Source organism: Heliconius melpomene, chromosome 21 (assembly GCF_056956725.1).
Source record: "Heliconius melpomene rosina isolate 202511_hmr_F chromosome 21, ASM5695672v1, whole genome shotgun sequence".
NCBI classification, from domain to species: domain Eukaryota; kingdom Metazoa; phylum Arthropoda; class Insecta; order Lepidoptera; family Nymphalidae; genus Heliconius; species Heliconius melpomene.
Window position 1 is genome coordinate 4,704,594 of NC_140409.1, and position 18,344 is coordinate 4,722,937.

The 18,344-nt window shown below is 31.7% G+C and overlaps 2 protein-coding genes across 11 annotated transcripts; one reads left to right on the forward strand and one right to left on the reverse strand.

Annotated features, from left to right (window-relative positions):
* Window positions 1–31: 31 nt before the first annotated feature.
* Su(P) (prostaglandin E synthase Su(P)) lies at window positions 32–4,146 on the reverse strand. Its single transcript, XM_085205783.1, has 5 exons — window positions 3,759–4,146; window positions 3,010–3,219; window positions 2,674–2,876; window positions 1,678–1,890; window positions 32–1,020 (listed from the first exon to the last, which is right to left on the reverse strand). Exons 1-5 carry the CDS (start codon window positions 4,032–4,034, stop codon window positions 756–758), a joined length of 1,167 nt encoding a protein of 388 aa, XP_085061909.1. The 5' UTR covers window positions 4,035–4,146; the 3' UTR covers window positions 32–755.
* Window positions 4,147–4,373: 227 nt separating this feature from the next.
* LOC146526943 (uncharacterized) lies at window positions 4,374–18,152 on the forward strand. Of its 10 annotated transcripts, none has more exons than XM_085206615.1 (16): window positions 4,374–4,545; window positions 4,661–4,817; window positions 4,895–5,050; window positions 7,691–7,948; window positions 11,301–11,477; window positions 11,678–11,876; window positions 11,998–12,166; window positions 12,517–12,733; window positions 13,202–13,347; window positions 13,877–14,011; window positions 14,149–14,206; window positions 14,550–14,716; window positions 14,877–15,061; window positions 15,338–15,446; window positions 16,175–16,336; window positions 16,678–18,152. In XM_085206615.1, the coding sequence occupies exons 2-16, from the start codon at window positions 4,682–4,684 to the stop codon at window positions 16,849–16,851; spliced, it is 2,448 nt and encodes an 815-aa protein (XP_085062741.1). In that variant the 5' UTR covers window positions 4,374–4,545; window positions 4,661–4,681; the 3' UTR covers window positions 16,852–18,152. The 10 variants fall into 10 exon arrangements, with proteins under 10 accessions (XP_085062741.1, XP_085062744.1, XP_085062742.1 ...); XM_085206618.1 differs by having other exon boundaries at window positions 14,568–14,716; XM_085206616.1 differs by having other exon boundaries at window positions 13,211–13,347.
* The last annotated feature ends 192 nt before the right edge of the window (window positions 18,153–18,344 follow it).

An 18,344-nucleotide genomic window follows, 5' to 3' on the forward strand; every position in this document is an offset into this window, starting at 1 on the left:
ATGTTAAATATGCTGATAATAAAAAAAAATATGTTTAACAATTGTTTTATTAAATATTCCTATAATACTACATTATTATGATAATGAATCTATACATAATAATATACTGGGCAGGTTAAAGAGAACCAAAATTTTCAACAGCCAATAAAAAAACTCATATTTATGGTAAAATTAGGAGTCAAAAAATAAAGGCCTTTTTTGAACCTTTTATATAATATTTATTATGCGAATGCTAATATTATACTATATTTATTTATATTATATATACTTTCATCATATCCCGCAAATAATAGAAATATAGATTAAGGATGACTGCCTTGTGAATACTGCTATTGTGAAGAATTATATATATCAGAACTAACATTGTATTACAAGGGTTATGTTATGCTTTACATGTATGCGTTGTTTAATTCTGTATAATACTTTAATTAACAAATGAAAATTTTGTACTAAAATTACTTTTTGGTCACTGTGATTATAGCAAAGTCGCCATAGCATACGGTAAATATAATCTAGCTAACAATTAAAAAAATTTATATCACCATCGCATTGCTAATTTACAAATAAATAAAGATATATTTATATACCCATATTATTGACTGTTGAAATATTTTTGGATATAGCTATACTATGTGCAACTAAATCTACATTATAATGGAGCAAATATAAATTATGACGAAAAGAACTAACTGAAATTACATTCTTCTTAAGAAATTAAAAAAAAATCTGACAATCGCATAAGCAAAAGAAATATTTTACTTTGAAGCCATCATAACTCTCCCACGATTTTCTAGTATTGTTTGTTTCATATTATCAAACCATTTGCCTATGTCGGTATGATCTCGTAAATCTTGAAACGCTTTACACCCCTCAATGCTACTAAGAATACCATATACGGATATATCAGCGAGGTTTGGCTTTTTGCCTCCTAAGAATGGTGTTCCTTTCTGAGTAACAACAGTCATCCATTCGTTTGCGGCGTCATAAAGAGATTGTCGCACGTCATCTTTAATATTATGTCTGGAATATGTGGAAAAAATCATAAATTTAGTAAATTATTTATTTTACAAAGCATTTGGCACTATACAGGCATAAGTAGATCGATAGACAATTTTTATATGGTAATTTAGTTATTTTTCTATGATAGGATACCATACTTCGGACATTGTCCGAATTTCGTTCATAGAAACATGGTCCGAAGTTTTACCATTTTCGTTAGTAGTTTAGTTTTTTTGGAAAACTCTATTTTCCATGTTCATGAAAACTCTATTTTCTATGTTCCTTAACCAACTGATGTTTTCATACTCTCTGATGTATGCCACATGTAAATTTGTAACAAGGAGTTGTCCGAATATTGTAATCTTTTGTTTATTGGATTGCAAAGTTTAAAGATGTTAAAGTGTTATAACGATTGATACCAAATAAGTGTTATTCTAACTATTAAATTTTAAGATGTACAGCCTCATTATATTTATATTTTTAAATAATGGTTAAGACACCATTAAGGAAAACTATAACTTTCCCTTATCTACTTTATCTGTATTGTATTCCAGATAAGTGTCTAATAATGCTTACACTGTTTATGTTGCTTGTGTTTATTGTATATTAAATAGAATTACAAAATATTTTTACATTATTCAAATACGATTTCAAAATATAATATCTTGCAATAATTACCTAGTTTTTAATCTCTTTGCGATAAGCCACATAGCAGCGGCGCCAACGTAAACCATTACAGCACATTCCCAGGCAGGAAAAGACTGTTTCCAGCCACCGGCTTGTTCAAACCATTTGAAAGTCTCAAGTGATTCACCCGGGGACCTGTATACATTTGGGGATAGTGTATGAACTAAGATTTTATCGGCCCACTGACGCCATTCACGTTCTTCCCTAAAAGCAAAAAAAGTCAAATTTGAATTGGATTTGCCCACTGAGTGTACCATAGCAATTTTATGATTGCCTGTCCAGAAAGGAAAACTCAAGCTTGCAGTGACATATACACCAATTTTGTACTAAGTAAACAACAAAATATAAATTTTAAGTTTTTTTTCTTAGATATAACCATAAATTTCACCAACTATTTGGCTCAATACTCATAATTGATCAAATATTTGACTTAAAAGTTTACATTTTTCTATGCCCCAAGAGATTGTAAATCTGTATATTTGATATCAATTTCAGCTTGATACCACCGTGCAAACCTTAAAAAAAGGCCATGATAGACAACAAAGGTAGGAATTCGATTATGCGGCCCTCAGTTATACGGATTCGTGATTATCCGGACTATCAACCGCGATAATAATTTTATACCACCTATTACCATGAAACTTAAGAAAACTTATATTTACGTAAAAATGTCTACAAATTGTATGTTGGAAAATGTTTAATTTCGTTGATATGTACTTGTTGATTTTAATAAATATGTAACAATTTTGTACAACATATGCACAACCGGATTTTCGATTATCCGAATGACTTACGATGACGATTAGGCAGGTTAATCGAGTTTGTACTATAGTCCTAAAACAGTTCCATTTTTCCTTTTTGGGTTTAGAAAGAACCCTTAAACTTGATGCATAATTTAAAAATGTTGACAGTATTATCTTTAATCATACCATTATTTACATTAACTGTAACTCAACTTTTTATATAAAATTCTAAATTAAAACTTACGATTCAACAATGCGTTGTTTTTCATCTGGCACTGCACTGTTGCTCATGATAAAGTACTTATTTGTTACATCAGTAGCACTCTTGCCAGCATCAGTTGTGTATTGATATAATGGATAAAATTTTACAATATCATTTAATTGGACTGAAGTATCATTCAAATATGTTTCCAAAATTGAAGTTATAGCCGTGCTGTCTACTAGTTGCTGGAATTCATTAATAATGAATTAGGATTGTGTAATATTGAAATATTTTTATAAGGGCATTACCCTTTTCATTCCCCTTCAGCCACTTGTGCCTACAAAATTGAATATGAATATAGAAATATTGAATATTTACCTGGTAACCTCCATCAACTTTTGCAAGTAAAATTGGCACTTTTTTGTATCCTGACCATTTAATAGCTTGACGAAGGACAGCATCTACTTCAACTATCTCATAGCTTATGCCACGAGCATCCAAATATGCTCTTACTTTACAACAAAATGGGCAAGTTTGATATTGGAAAAGAACTAATTGTAAATTGCTTTTATCAGATTCATTAATAATCTGAAACACAGTGAAGCTACATTTAAGAATAAGACAAATAACATTTTTTAAAAAAAATCAGCTTGTCGCTGTATCCCACACATAGCAGGGAAGGCAGAGGGGACCTAATGTTTACTCCATTCCTCACTTTTTGCTAAATTCTGGAGACATTGCGTGTTGAGTAGCAGAACTCAACCTTGCGCTTTGCCTGGACACCAAAGCGAAAAAATAAATTTAAATAAATATTTCATCTCCTCATGAGGGGATCGAACCCACAACCAGTCGGGTTTACAGTCACACTTTGTGCCCCTGCACCACAACTGTCCTCATACATACATATAACATTTATTCATATATTAATACAAATATTTGTTACTGTCCACAATGACAATACAAATAAGAAATAAGAGATTATAAATCAAAAATAGATGGCAAGATCCTGAACTATACATATGAATAATATATAAACTTAAGTACTTATTACATAATACAGTATAAAATATTACAAAAGTAATCTTTGGTAATATCTATAGAACCGCAATATATTTTTTTATTAATACCTTATGCTGAGCATGATATTTTGGAGGTTCTTTCAAAAATGCGTGATCTTCCACTTCTGTGGGTGCTAGAGATTTTTTAGAATTTATTTTATAGTGCGTGTAACCTCCATATCCAGCTCCAACTAAAATACCGACACTCGCACTTATGAGAGTTAACTTTGCTGTCGATCGAGGTAGTCGGCTCTTAGTAGAATATAAAAGTTTCGATATTTTTACATTTTCTTTCATTGAAGGCACTATAATTTTGCGAAAGATTGTAAACGAAGGACGCCACATTTTACTTTATTACATTAAATATATGATTAATGAAAAATGTCTGAAAAATCAAAGACCTGATATTGAATAATATTGACATTTGACAATGTCTCAGAATTTTAGAAACCAAAAATTACATACCTGGTACAGATATCAAATTGAAATTATCAATTTGACATTTCTAATCTACAAGGAATTTTCAGAAATATAATAAAATGTTAGATATTTACATTTTAACTAGACTTTCTTTAAAAATATAATAGTACTTATATTATTTTTATTGAACTTCTTATATTTTACTGTCTTTAATTAAGTTCCATATGCTGTTTTACTCCTGAGGTTGGCAACACTGTTTGGTTTAAAGTTTAAATGTCGTATTTGTGGTTGTCCGTCGTGATGTCTAAAAGAAACATTATTTGTGAAACTAAAGATGTTTAGTTTTGTTTTCACTTTTTTTTTCTTCAAAATTAGAATTATTAAGCTTAAAAGTTTATGTTAATACACCAAAATTCTGCTTGGAAAAGGAAAAAAGGTGGGTAACTATATAAAAGTAACTTCACGTCGTGATTTTGGCTCTTGGCGCGTTTAGTTAGTTTAGACTTTCAAAACGAATATAGTGTTTTATTATGGAATTATTACATGTGTAGACGCGTGGTTATACTCGAGACATGCCGTCTACATCGAGGTCGCGAGGCTCGGGGCGCGGGCCTGACGGCGCGCCACGGAATCAAGTCATAGCACCTATGTCGGAGCGGCAGCAATTGGCTCTTGTGATGCAAATTTCATCTCAGGATGCCCCCCCAGGTGAGGAGAATTGATAAATACATTACTTATATCAAATAAATGGGTAAAATATAACTTCCCGCCTTTTTTGGATTCAGTCGCTCCGACACCAGCTGAAGAACGCAAACGCAACAGACAGCAGCGAAATGAACGCGGTGAAACACCTTTGCACATAGCTGCTATTAGAGGAGACCATGACCAAGTAAAAAGACTTCTTGACCAAGGGCAAGATCCTGACGTCCCAGACTTTGGTGGTATGTTTTATTTGTTTACAAACATGTTATTTGACCCTATAACACAATATATTCTATAACTTCGTAAATATTAACATAGACATAATTTAATACCTCTGGGCTGTATTTAAAATACACAATTTTAAACATTTGATTTTGAAAATTCTGTGTTTATTAATTATTTGGTGTATGGGAATGTCTTCGAAATTATCAATTGACTTTATATAGATTCTTTCTAAATATTTTTATTTTTGATATTGTAATTGTCATTCATAACAACAATGTTTTTATCTTAACATACTATTGTCATAAAAAAATTACACAACTACTATTCCAATGAGACTCATAGCGAGTCTATATATTATAAAATAAAACAAATTTAATATATAAATATATAAACTTTCTTTTTACCATAATACATTTATTAGGTAGTTTTTGGAACTGTCACCAGTTTAGATACATAGAATAGAATAGAATAGAATATACTTTATTGCACACATAAAAGAAATATATAGAAAGATCAACACAAATAAAATTCTAAAGAAAAACACGTATGCAAAGGCAGTCTTATTGCTTTAAGCAATCTCCACCAGACAACCTTTGAAACATTACGGATAAATTATACATGTAACAGAAAAATTACAAAATTGCTTTCAATGTATTCTGTACATACATAAAGTAGACTACTTTCAATATTTTACTTTCCATATAAATAAAATATATTTAAAATATGTTTTTCCTATTAATATACCATGTTTACATAATTATATTTTTTTTAAAACTTTATTTCAATACAGTATTAGAGATCCAGTGTATTTTAACAGTAAGCATGGCAATTTAACAACAGTGCACTTGCCAACTTGGTAACCCAGACCCTGTAAAATCTGGTGCCCCCCTGTAAACACATTTTTCAGTGTTAATAAATTTTATTGCAAATTTTCACTAATATATTGCATGATTTGACAAATTGTAACTTATATTGTGCTCCACACCTATTCAGTTTGAATTTGACTGTGTACATGTAATAGTTACCTAATAAGCGTACATTTATTAATTATACATTAATTGTGTGTCATATATTATATCTAATAATATATTCACCAACCCAAAAGTAAAAACATAAAACACTGACAGATAAAGAAATAAATTATTATTATGCTTAAATTAAATGAATCCCGCGGCAGCTTAGCAAGTAAAGTGGTGTAGCTTGATCTACAATTTATAGTATAATTTGTCAAATTACACGGTGCTCTCCAGCCTAACAAATTCAATAATCCCACATTGCCCTACAAAACATTTGCCAAATTACTACAGGTACAGTGTATTAATTATACAATATATTGCCAATCATATATAACATTTTTACAAATAAATGACAGTGAATAACAATATTTTTATTTTTCTAAAGTTTTAAAGTAATAAGGAACCACAAAATTAGACATTTTGAACCAGTGATATTAAAATTGTTGTAACACTTACATTGTTATAATTATAATAAATAGCATGTTAAACTCACATGGCCACTTTATACTTTATGAAATTTGTGTTTTTTATTTGTGATATAATTTTCATTAAATGTATCTTAATTTCTATTAATAATGTAATATTGTGTTTTTATGTGGTTACTTTTCAAGAATAGTTTATTTCAATGATAAATATTCATTAAAATTAAAGTCTTCTTGAGATCTAATAATTCAATAATATATATATTTTATTATAGTTGTGATTCCTTTTTTTTATTCCTTTTTAAGTCCATCAGCATGATGTCCGACTAAACGCTACAGTTGTGGGTTCAATTCCTGCTCGGAGTAAGGGATTATTTTCCATTCAAACAAAACAAATCTTGGCGTTCAAATTCTCCCCCAATTGAAACACAGTGTTTTAATATTAGATTTCCTTTTTCTACCCTGCTATATATTGTATACAGAATGAAAGTTGAAGTTAAAAAATTAAACAAATTAAAAATAGTGTATTTATAAAGTGATGCCAAATAACCTTTAGTGCTGTATTTTGGAAAATAAATGTTTATTATAAGTATAGTAATAAAAAATATAATATATGGTAAGTAATGTTTATTCCATATAGTCTTTTTAAATTACAATAACATAAAAGCTTTGTTATCTGTATTAGATTTTGTTCCTTTTTATTTTTTTTGATTGTTGTAATAATCATTGAATATGTAATTGCCACCACAAATGATTTGTGATGTGTATTTCTTATTCATATACACTATGAAATAAAATAAGTTTCTATTTCAAAAATAATAGTTTTTTTTTTTATTTATATTTATTGGGTCAAAAGTTAAAAACATTTGTCTGAAGGTTGACAGGAAGGAAGATGAGCATTAACAGGAAATGTTAATAATAAATTGCATATCAAAAATTGCAAATTGTGAATATAATTTAAAAACTTGAGCTCTGACTCTGTTGTTGTATTAGCAAAAAGTACTCAAAAAATCTTAATCTTAATTAAAAATCATTACTATTAAAAATTATAGGTGATAATAATAGTTTTGTAATTTTTTTATGTTGCATTCACTTCATTATTTTGCCTATTTTTTATATTGTGTTATTATAGTTTTTATTTATATTATTAATTTGTTGCCTTTTTGATGTGTTATCGCTTTGTTATATTATTGTGATATATTTTTGTATATAACAGGGTGGACGGCACTGCATGAAGCGTGTAGTTATGGGTGGCTAGACGTTGTCGTGATCCTCGTCAATGCTGGTGCTAACGTTAATGCGAAAGGCTTATATGACGATACTCCACTACATGATGCCACTTCTTCAGGAAACTTAAAGATGGTCAAATTTCTCATTGAACACGGCGCTGATCCATTTGTAAAAAATTCGAAAGGAAAATCACCGTCTGATTATGCAGCTTCACACATTTTTGATTACCTACAAACTTTGAAAGGTAAGATATTCATTATTTTTGTAGCCTTTAAGTTTGCATATACTGCATGCGTATACTGCAATGTTATGTATTCTTTTTTTACCTTTACGCCGTATCCCGCTTATAATAGGATAGGCAGAGGGCACCTAGTGAAAATCTGTTTCCTTTAGTTCAAAAAATCATTATGGCGCACTTTTTCTTCTGATTTTTTATTCCTCCGAGTAGGAATCGAACCTCCAACTATCACGTTGACAGTTTACCACACTCAGATAGTTATGTCATTGCTAAACCTTTCTCATTTCACTAGCTACAACATATTCCATAGTGAATAATTGATACTAGCAGAATATTGTATTATTTACTGAAATATAATACATTTAATATTACATTTAATGGTGTCAGCGCTGAATGGGCGTATGGCAGTATGTCTAGGGGTCATAGATACATTGTACAATAAATAACAGATTTATATATTGTTCACTATTTGTTAACTTTTGTAACAAAAGGATGATTTTGTAAGAACTGAGCAAACCGACAGTTTCGTAATGGAGGGGTGGGTGTTGCTTCATATCTACAACGAGACTGCTGCTCATCGTAGTACTATGATACGATCTCTCTTCCCTCCAACACGACTCTGTCCTCTTGCCGCCACGCCATTTAAATAATAAATCACTTCACGGTACTTATGTTTAACTACTCCTAAATTTAATCAAACGAGTTAGTTTTTTTCTTCGACATTATATTCCAAGACGTTTTATATGCTGCTCCTGTAAAAGGAGCGCAGACGCTTCCAACCTGTATATAAAAAAAGAACACAATGTAGCCAATACATTATAAAGTACCAACGGTAATTCTCATGCATAGCTGTTATCTTTTTTAACTTTGGTAAAAACAAAAATAAATCTGTCTCCGATATCAGAAATAATTTAGTGTAAAAATATAGCTTACGAAATAACTAATATTGTTAATAAATTTATCAATTCATCAATCAAATTGCAGCCAGTCATGGCGCAGAGGCACCAAGTATACTAGAAACGGCTGGTTGTAGGTTCGATCCCCAATCGAGTAAAGGAAATATTTATATTTTCATTTCTTCGCTCTGGTGTGGAGGCAAAGCCCACTCAACACGCAATGCCTCTAAAATTCGGCGGAAAGCGGGGAATGAAGTTTCTTAATACGAGGTACCCTCTGTCTACCTTGCTGTGTGCGGGATACAGCGTGAAGCTGATTTAATTTTAAATAACCGATTGATTAAGTAGGTATTGAAATAGTTACAATGCGTGGTTAAAAATATTGACAAAATGTATAGTTTACTCCTGAAGTAAAACTTGGAAATCAAATACCCTCAGAACTCGTATTGCGCCTAAATTATATTAAATGTAGCGTAAACACATTAATAACTTTACTTCCCCTAAAATAACTAAGAACTCTAAATACAAAAACCGTCGTAGGGAGGCCATCATGACGGTTACTTTTGTTAGTTTTTTTTAAATATTGTGTCGCCGTGGCATTATCAACCTAAAGTTGAATATTTCTTTAGCGTTATAAGTTAGTAGAAACGAATCAATTATAATTATTGATTAAAATATACAAGAATATATAATTTATAGTCAATAAATACGTTACAATTTATTTTTATTTAAAAAATACGTAAATTTGACGGGATATAGTTTTTTAAAACATATAAGTAGAAGCAAAAAAATACATATTCATTCATAAAAATATGTACAAGAATGACTATAATCATATGTAAATATTTTTTTATTTAAAAAATACGTAATTTTTATTTAAATAAACGAGAGGTAAGATATAACTACTTAAAATTATCGATTTTAGCTATATGATAATGTTGCCAGTGGAAAATTAATTATTAAAAAATATAATTACATAATTATTCACCATAAATCTGAGATGTTTAAGAACATATAGGTAAATAAAATATCTTGAAACTTTTATTTATACTTTACTATAAAAATATTATTATTGTACGTGTAATGGAACGTTTCCAGGGGCGTGTTGCTTAAGCTGTCGTTATGGCCGCACCATAACGTCAACGTCGTGATGTTAAATTTTCCTTTATAAACTAAAGGTGTTTTGTTAAAAAAGTTCTCTACCCGCCAGCAAAATAAAAACTAAACGGGCCGGGCGTCGTGACATGCAAAGGAGAGCACTCTCGCATAATAAAGGGGAGTCGATTTTTTATGTTCTTGAATATAGCACGCCGCACATAAATCGCCAATCAATCATAAGATAATCCTTTTGTGAAAAGTTTGTGGTTAAAATAAGAGATGTTGTTTCAATGCCTAAAATTTTAATGTGAAAAACAAAACGTTTATCTATTAATGACAACCTCAATATTTATCTTTTTCCATAGTGTCTTGTGGCCTGTGTGTTAAGTAATTACGTACTCTTCATGTAATACTAATTAATTAATGCGTGTCATTTATTTCTAATTTTACATTGACATGTTTTGGTGTTAAAGGATGTACAGGAAGTATGTTCTTGGAAAGTTTAATACTATTATAGATTTAACCTTGGTTTTGATTGCTTAATAAGATTTCAAAATGTATTGATTATTGCATATTACTTGTGCTGTGCATATGTAAATTAAATTTGATATTTCAAAGTAGACTTTGATTATAATATTTTATTAATGTTATAATAATGTTAGAAATATCACTAATACCCAATGAGTTAGGTTATCAAATATGATTAAACAACCTATCTGGAATAAACAACAAAAAAATATCACCAGAATTATTTTAAGAATATTATGCACTCTTTACTTTAAATAGATCATGAATTTTTAATTGAAACACAATGTTCACATTAAGCATTAGGACAAAAGTAGTTGTTAAAGAAAAAAATTGTTGTACAAATTTTGTGAAACCTGTTGTACATTTATACCAGATGAAACGGATGACGAATGAAACATTTCATATCTGAATATATTAGTTTAGGTTACAGATACAAAATTGTTTTGAATTATTTATAAGTTTTGGATTGTCTTGTTTGAATATTAGATTTATCAGAGATGCGATGAGATCTTTACAGAATCTGTTATTGACAGCTTGCTACATACTTATTATTCATCTTTTTCTAATTAAAGAAGCTCTTTGTACTTATCTATACTGTATACTAAGTGTTAGTGTGTCAGCTTGCCACAGCAAAACAAAAATCTTTCTTAACATGTCTTATTCAAACACCCCCAATATCCTAAAAGTTATTCAAAAATGTGTATATGAGAGTGAGGTACAGCTATAAATAGTTTTTTTATTTTAGATGTCCAAAAGTATAAGTTATAATAAGGGTGCTCTGTAATATCTCTAATTTATATGATATTAATTATTAAAATAGTAATTTTGACAAACAGATAACGCGAGAGCTGCTCAAACAGGTCGAACAAGGGATGACAGCAGTAAAAAAGGCAATGCAAGTGCAAATAGCGATTCTAGCAAACGAAGCAACATGGAGAGCCTAGCGCAGGGCGAAAATTTCGAGGGCAAGGAGGCCTCGCAAGAAAAAGGCAATAATGTTGAGAATAGAGATGGTAAAAATAAAATTAATAACCAAATAATTTGTATTTCTTTTCCAATTTCATCACATTGACACTGGTGTTATATTGTTATGTTTCTCTTTGGTGTTGTAGTAATTTAAACATTATTAAGATGTACAATTTAAGAATATGTGAAGTATTATAGATGTAATTAACTACAACTTAGTTATTTTGTGTGTTTCTTATATTTATAGAGGGAACTCAACTTAGTAGTGGGGTGGTATCATCAACACAAGATGAGGTGGGCACTAGTTCAAAAAGATCATATGTAGAGGATAACCAGGAGGCAGAAGCCACAGAGGATGATACATCAAAACGAAAAAAGAGAAAAGATACTGAGGAAAAGGAACCCATGGCAAAACCTGCCCCTGTAGCAAGAGGAAGCACTGGCCGGTAATTATCACTAGTTATATTTGGTATTATTTTTTATTATATTTTATTTTTGTTTTAAAGGTGATGAAATCCATTATTTAGTCAGTATATTTATGAGTTGGTTTTGAAAATATCCTAACAGAATACTAACTGGTAGCAAACCTCCGGGACCTGCAAGTAAGACTGGTGCAACACCATTGGGGAAAGGTTCTCAATCAGGAGGCAAGGGAGGTGGATCATCAGGGAAAGGTGGACAAGCGCAGGGAAAAGGCGGCGGTGGAGCCAAGGCTAATGCTCAAAATACACATCAGGTACAATTATAGTACATTTATTCTCTGGCTATATTTTATTATATTTAGGTGGACTAAGATGTTTTTACGTAGTTAGGTCAAAGTATAAGTATGAGATCACCATTGCACATTGGAACAGAGATAAACAGTGAATGTGGTCATTGTGAATTTGAGGGAAATAATTGCACTGGCAAAACTAAGTGACATTTGAGTTTTGCTTCTCATCATGTCCCAAATTCGAGTGGATAGTGTACTGTCTTGATATTAGTCTCTCTGCTTACCCAGTTGTTTCCAGTATAAAGTGTAAAACTGAAAAAAGTTGAAATATATAACAATTAATAAGATATATTTTATAACAATTTTTACAACAGGGAAAGTCTGGAGCCGGTAAAAACTCATCAGGGTCACAATCTGGTAAACAAGATCGAAAAAGTCCTGTAGCAAGCCCAAAGCCTACCCAAGGGAAGGATAATGACGGTGATGATGACCAGAAAAGCCAAGAATCGTCAGCGCCGAAAGTCCCTCCACTTAAAATTGTCATTCCTGGTGGTGCAGGTGGTTCGGGAAGCAGAAATGAACAAGAAGAAGGTACAGTGCTCTTTATTATGTTCTATTTAAAATTTGCACTAATTGTGTCAAAATCTTTGATAAAAGTACAAATGTTAATTATAAATTACCTAATACGAAGAAGAGGCCAGTTATAGCACAGGGGCACATAGTGTGACTAAACGCGACTGGTTATGGATTTTTGAGGAAATGAAATATTTATTTAAATTTATATTTCCATTTCTTCGCTCTGGTGTCAAGGCAAACCGCGGCGTTGAGTTCCGCCATTCAACTTAGGCGAAAGTGGGGAACGGAGTGTCTTATCCTGCTGTGTGCGGGATACCGTGAAGCTGATTTTTTATATATAAAATTAAACTTAGAGGGACTTTCCTAGAGGCGCGAATTAGTGTCGAAAATTTTAATACTTTTTTTATAAATATTTTGATTTCGATATATGTCTAAGAGTTAATAAAAGTATCATTAGATATGATTTAACTAACATAAGCACAGCGGGAACAGGCTCGAGGGGAGGCGGGAAGGGGCGAGGAGGCGCGTCTACACTGCCCTACGTCATACCTTGCACCAGCACTGACGCTGGACAAACATCTGATAGCTCGGATGGCAATATTGAAGACAAACGATCCGGAGAGGGCAAGGTAACTTATATTAGATCTTATATCTATATGGTACTTGAAAAATTATACCTAATAGTGCAGTTAAAAATATTATATACAATAATCATTCAATAGTTTATAGTTGCTTTATTTTATGTATGATTTCTGTTTTTTTTTGTAATTAGCATGTTATGTCAACTATCAAATAGTTTTATCAATGTAATTTTTATATTAAAGTATTTCTTATGTGTGTTAAATATTGCAAAACTGCTGGATGACTTAACATATAAAATAAAAACAAATAAATCTGTTACCACAATCAACAAATGGTTGTTTTAACTGTTACAATTAAAATTTATTTAACATTTACATACACAATAATACACATATTGCTGATTACACATTTTACTAACTTGTTTTTAAAACCACACAGCTACCATTTCAAGATTTTTAATTAAGAATACAGTATGTATATTAGAAAAAACGTAATTATTCATGATATACGACTATTTCGCGAAAGGCGTAAAGTAGTAAGACGTCAGTAGGTAAACATTAAATAATTGTCTTGTAGGCAGGACAAAGAGTACTTCGCTCCCACAGAACGAATGACGGGGATAAAGATAAGGGGAGGAGTTCCCCGACAGGTTCGGAGACCAGGTCGGGACACGGTCAGGCTTTGAACTCCATCAAAAGTCCACAAGCCTCTGTAAGTATCTAGTACCATACAGTACAGTAGTTGCCATATCGCTGTAGAGACTTTAGGTATTCTTGAAATGTCTGCCTGTACAAACAGTGTTTGTGATTTGTAATATTCATCACATTTACTGTCATTTTTATTTGCAGGGTCAAGATGGCGATCATGCTACGTCCACGTCTGGTTCTGGTGGAAGATCTGAGTCAGGTGATATATTACTCTTGTCTATTTTTATAATTGAAATATTAATGTATTGTGTACTTACAAAGTATGTTTTCTACATGCTCACGTAAAAATTTGGAAAATGGTAATAATATAATGGTAAGAATATATAAGGGGCCATCCATAACTTATTGCATATGGATTTCGTTACTTTTTGACCCGTCTGTGTTTATATTTGCGAGACCTTCGCGGAGGTTTACAAATATAAACACAATGTCACATTTGTCGATCCATTCCACCCTCCTTGAAGTATGACGTAATTTATGGATTGTTCCTAGTTGTGATAAGAAATCTTATATTATTTTTTTATTTTATATGTATGGTACAGGTCCGGGCCCGTCCGTAGAGTTGCACCCGAGGAAGCGCAAGATCAAAGCGTCCAAGGACAGCCACTCGCGGGAGTCCAAGAGTGACCAGGTGCCTGACAGCACCACTCTAACCCACAACATCACCCATTCCAACCCTTACCAGATGTACATACATATTCGCAAACAGGTAATGTTCATTTCAATGAAATAATAAGAATTATTTGATTACTTTCGTGTGCTAAAAAAATTATTGACTAGGTAACTAAACTTACAGCTACATAATTCAATAATTTCATATATATTCACATATGTTTATTGTAAATTGGTATTTTTTTTGCTAAACTTAGATCGAGCGACGTCAGAAGGGCCTGTTTCCTGTAAAACCAAAACCTCCAAAAGATTTTAACAAATACCTGATGAACCGATGCACTTACACACTGCAAAATAATGTGAATCCCGAGCCCCAAGTCGAGATACCGATAAATTTGCCTTCCCAAATGGTCAATGAATTTTTATCGCAAGAAAAAGAAAGGTTTGTAATATATTCATTTCTCTTAAGTACATAATATATTCGAATTTTCTTTATTTTTTTAAAATTGGTGTTAAGTTATTCCAACTCCATAAAATTTTGGAGAACTGAACGCCACGCTTTTTCTTGTAACTAGAACAAAGGAAATCAAAATAATTCATAGGGATCGAACCCACAACCGTCGCGTTTTCAGCTCGATGCTATGCCGATCGCCACAACGGCCTCAACTTTTTCCAATTTCCCGATTATCTTTAGTAGTGTTTTTTTTTTCAATTACAGAACAAGGTTACGTATACAACATCTAGTAGAGAAAGAGAAGCTTGTTCTGGCCGTCGAGCAAGAGATATTGAGAGTGCACGGTCGCGCTGAGCGCGCTGTGGCCAATCAAGTATGTGTTAAATAATGATATCTAAATATTTTGTTGAATTATATCGTTTTGGTAAATCATATAGCTGTTGAGCTGCCAACTTATGATGTAAAATCGCAATTTATGAATATTTCAAGTCTGTTTCGCGCCACCTCAAATGATGAGTTACAGGCCAGAAATTGCACATAAGGGCTCTTATAACTATAGTTTATATTAATTGATAATACAGACAATCAAAAAATAAAGAATAAGTTTTTTGATTTTTCGGTCCATACTCACAGCTAAAAATAACCATCATAAATAGATATACATTAAAAACTAAAGAAAATGATAACATTTGATCATGTGGAATAAATATACATATTAAAAATCCTTCAAATTGAACTTTCTTAAGAAAATTGCCATTATAAAAGTCTGTAATAACAATCCAAGCAACCTTTTTTATTTTGTTACTCTAATTCTATTCTACTATAAAATAATCGATAGCTGCATCAATATAATAAACTGTAATCAAACTTAAGTGATGTAAAGTTTCAACTGAAAATGATTATACCTCCCTCCTGTTACCTCCTATAGCTAGTGTGTCCGTCCATAAATCTAGGAGATATTGCGTGTCGAGTGGTGAAACTCAGCGAAGAACTGAAATAATTAATTCCCTCTTACGGGTATCAAACCCACAACCGTCGTGTTTACAGTCTGATAGCATATAAACAGTATAATTGCTTATTATAATGAACATTATTGTCCAGGCTCTTCCTTTTTCGGTGTGCACGATACTGCGCGACAAGGAGGTGTACAACGTGCTGGCACCGGACCAGGAGGAGAAGCGCAACGCGCAGCGCTCCCGTTGCAACGGGCGGCAGATCAACTCATGGCTGCAGGAGGTCGATGATAAGTGGGAGAAGATCAAGGTATGTTCCGTCTTTTATAGTTAACCCATAAAAACATCTTTGGCTGCATAGGAGTTGTTATATAGTGGTAAGATATGATGTTCCTCACGCACTGATTTGATTTTCGAAAAATTGCGTCATATATCCAATTTCTTCTTTATTGGAGCAGGGAAATAAAAATAATTTTAACATACTCATTCCCTTGAGGTGGAATCCAACTCACAACCATTTAAAATTAAAATGTTATCCTTTTACTATTATTCCTTTATGTACTAAAGGTTTTTTGTGTACATTATTGATAAATATCATATTAGAATATATGACAAGGAAATATAAATAAATGTTGATGTTTATTATTTTAGGAAGGTATGCTACGACGTCAGCACACTGAAGCGGAAACACTGCACGCGGTACAGACAATGGGATGGGAGTGGAAGTTGAAGGAGCTTGGTCTTTGTGATTACAAAACATCCCCAAAAATAGAGCCCACACACGTACCACAAATACACGTGTCGAATTTTGACTTGCCCGCTTGAATTTTAAGTTGATATTGCCTGTGTTCATGTAACGCTAGCACGTCCCCGTGCTGGCATCTCTATAAGTTCGTCATACTAACAATCTCTTCAGTCTTGTGTAGTTCGCGAACGAACTAGTTCGAAAGAGCGCTCCCACAGATGAACTATGCGAACTAGTTTGCTGATTGGCCACGTTCAGGTGCACACGCTGATTGGCCGCTCCATAGTTCCTTACGAACTAATGGAGCAGCTGAACGTGTAAAGATCCAGTCTATATAATAGTAGTAATAAACTATGTAGTTGCATAGTAATATGTAATATTGTTAAATTTCTTTATATAAATATATAACAAAAGTAGAGTCATAGTTGATTATTTTTAAAACTTAATAAAAGTGTGAAACAAGTGTTTATTGTATATTAATCATTACTTTAACAGAACATTAAAAAATGTATTTTATGAATATTCATTTATAAGTTTATCCTATTTTGAGAAAGTTGAGTTAAATATATATTTCTTATTCTTGTGGCAATATGCAGCAAGAGCTATATTCAAGTTTAAACTTCCATTTCTGCCAACAATGAAAGGCAGATCATTTGTTTTTAGTTCCTCAGTCACCGGGCAACTTACGAAGCAGCTAGGAGCTGACGAACTAAAGGAGCGAACTAGTCCATTTAAGAACAGCAACCTAAACTGAGCTATCTTTGTTGCGAACTATTACGCCCAATCATAAATCTCTTAACACTTACATAACATCGATTGGTAATACGACTCAAGCGGAGCTACAAAATTGGATTATAACATTTCTTCATTTTCTCGATTGTCATCGACACTTTCTAAAGACTTTCCTGCGACTGACGTTCCAGACACAGATGATTCTAGGCTTTCGTAATTCAAAATGATATCTGCAATGTGCAAGAATTTACTGCTGGAATGTGGAAATTTATTTTTTAAGTTCCCATTATGGATCTGATATATTATCAGATAATAATTTGACGTCAAGGCCTCCTTCAAGGAAACAATATAAATGATATATTTTAATTTATATGTATATAAATACTAATAAAATTTGGTGTAAGACCAAGTGATAAGTTTTTAGTGCACTTTAATTTTTTTTTAAGACTGCGTTTATTACGACATCAGGGACTTTATATAATTATTTGTTATTGCAACAGATTGACTAGTGCATGTTTTATAATTAAGTTTTAAATTGACTTTACTGATAATATTTTTTAGAAACTTTATAGAAAGTTTATGAATTATTATAATTTGCTGTAAAATTATGTAATATTTCTTCATGAAATAAATAGATCTCAAGCAACTATATATCAGTTTTAATTAAAACCAAATATACCCATAAAATTTTTACTGTATTTTTATACAGTGAAGTTTTTATTATCATACAAACTTTACATATTATAATGTGTTGGTTGTAGAGTGTATACTGTATACAATGCAAAACCTATTACAAGAGTATTTATACTGATTTCTACTAATTACTAGTGAACCTGTTATT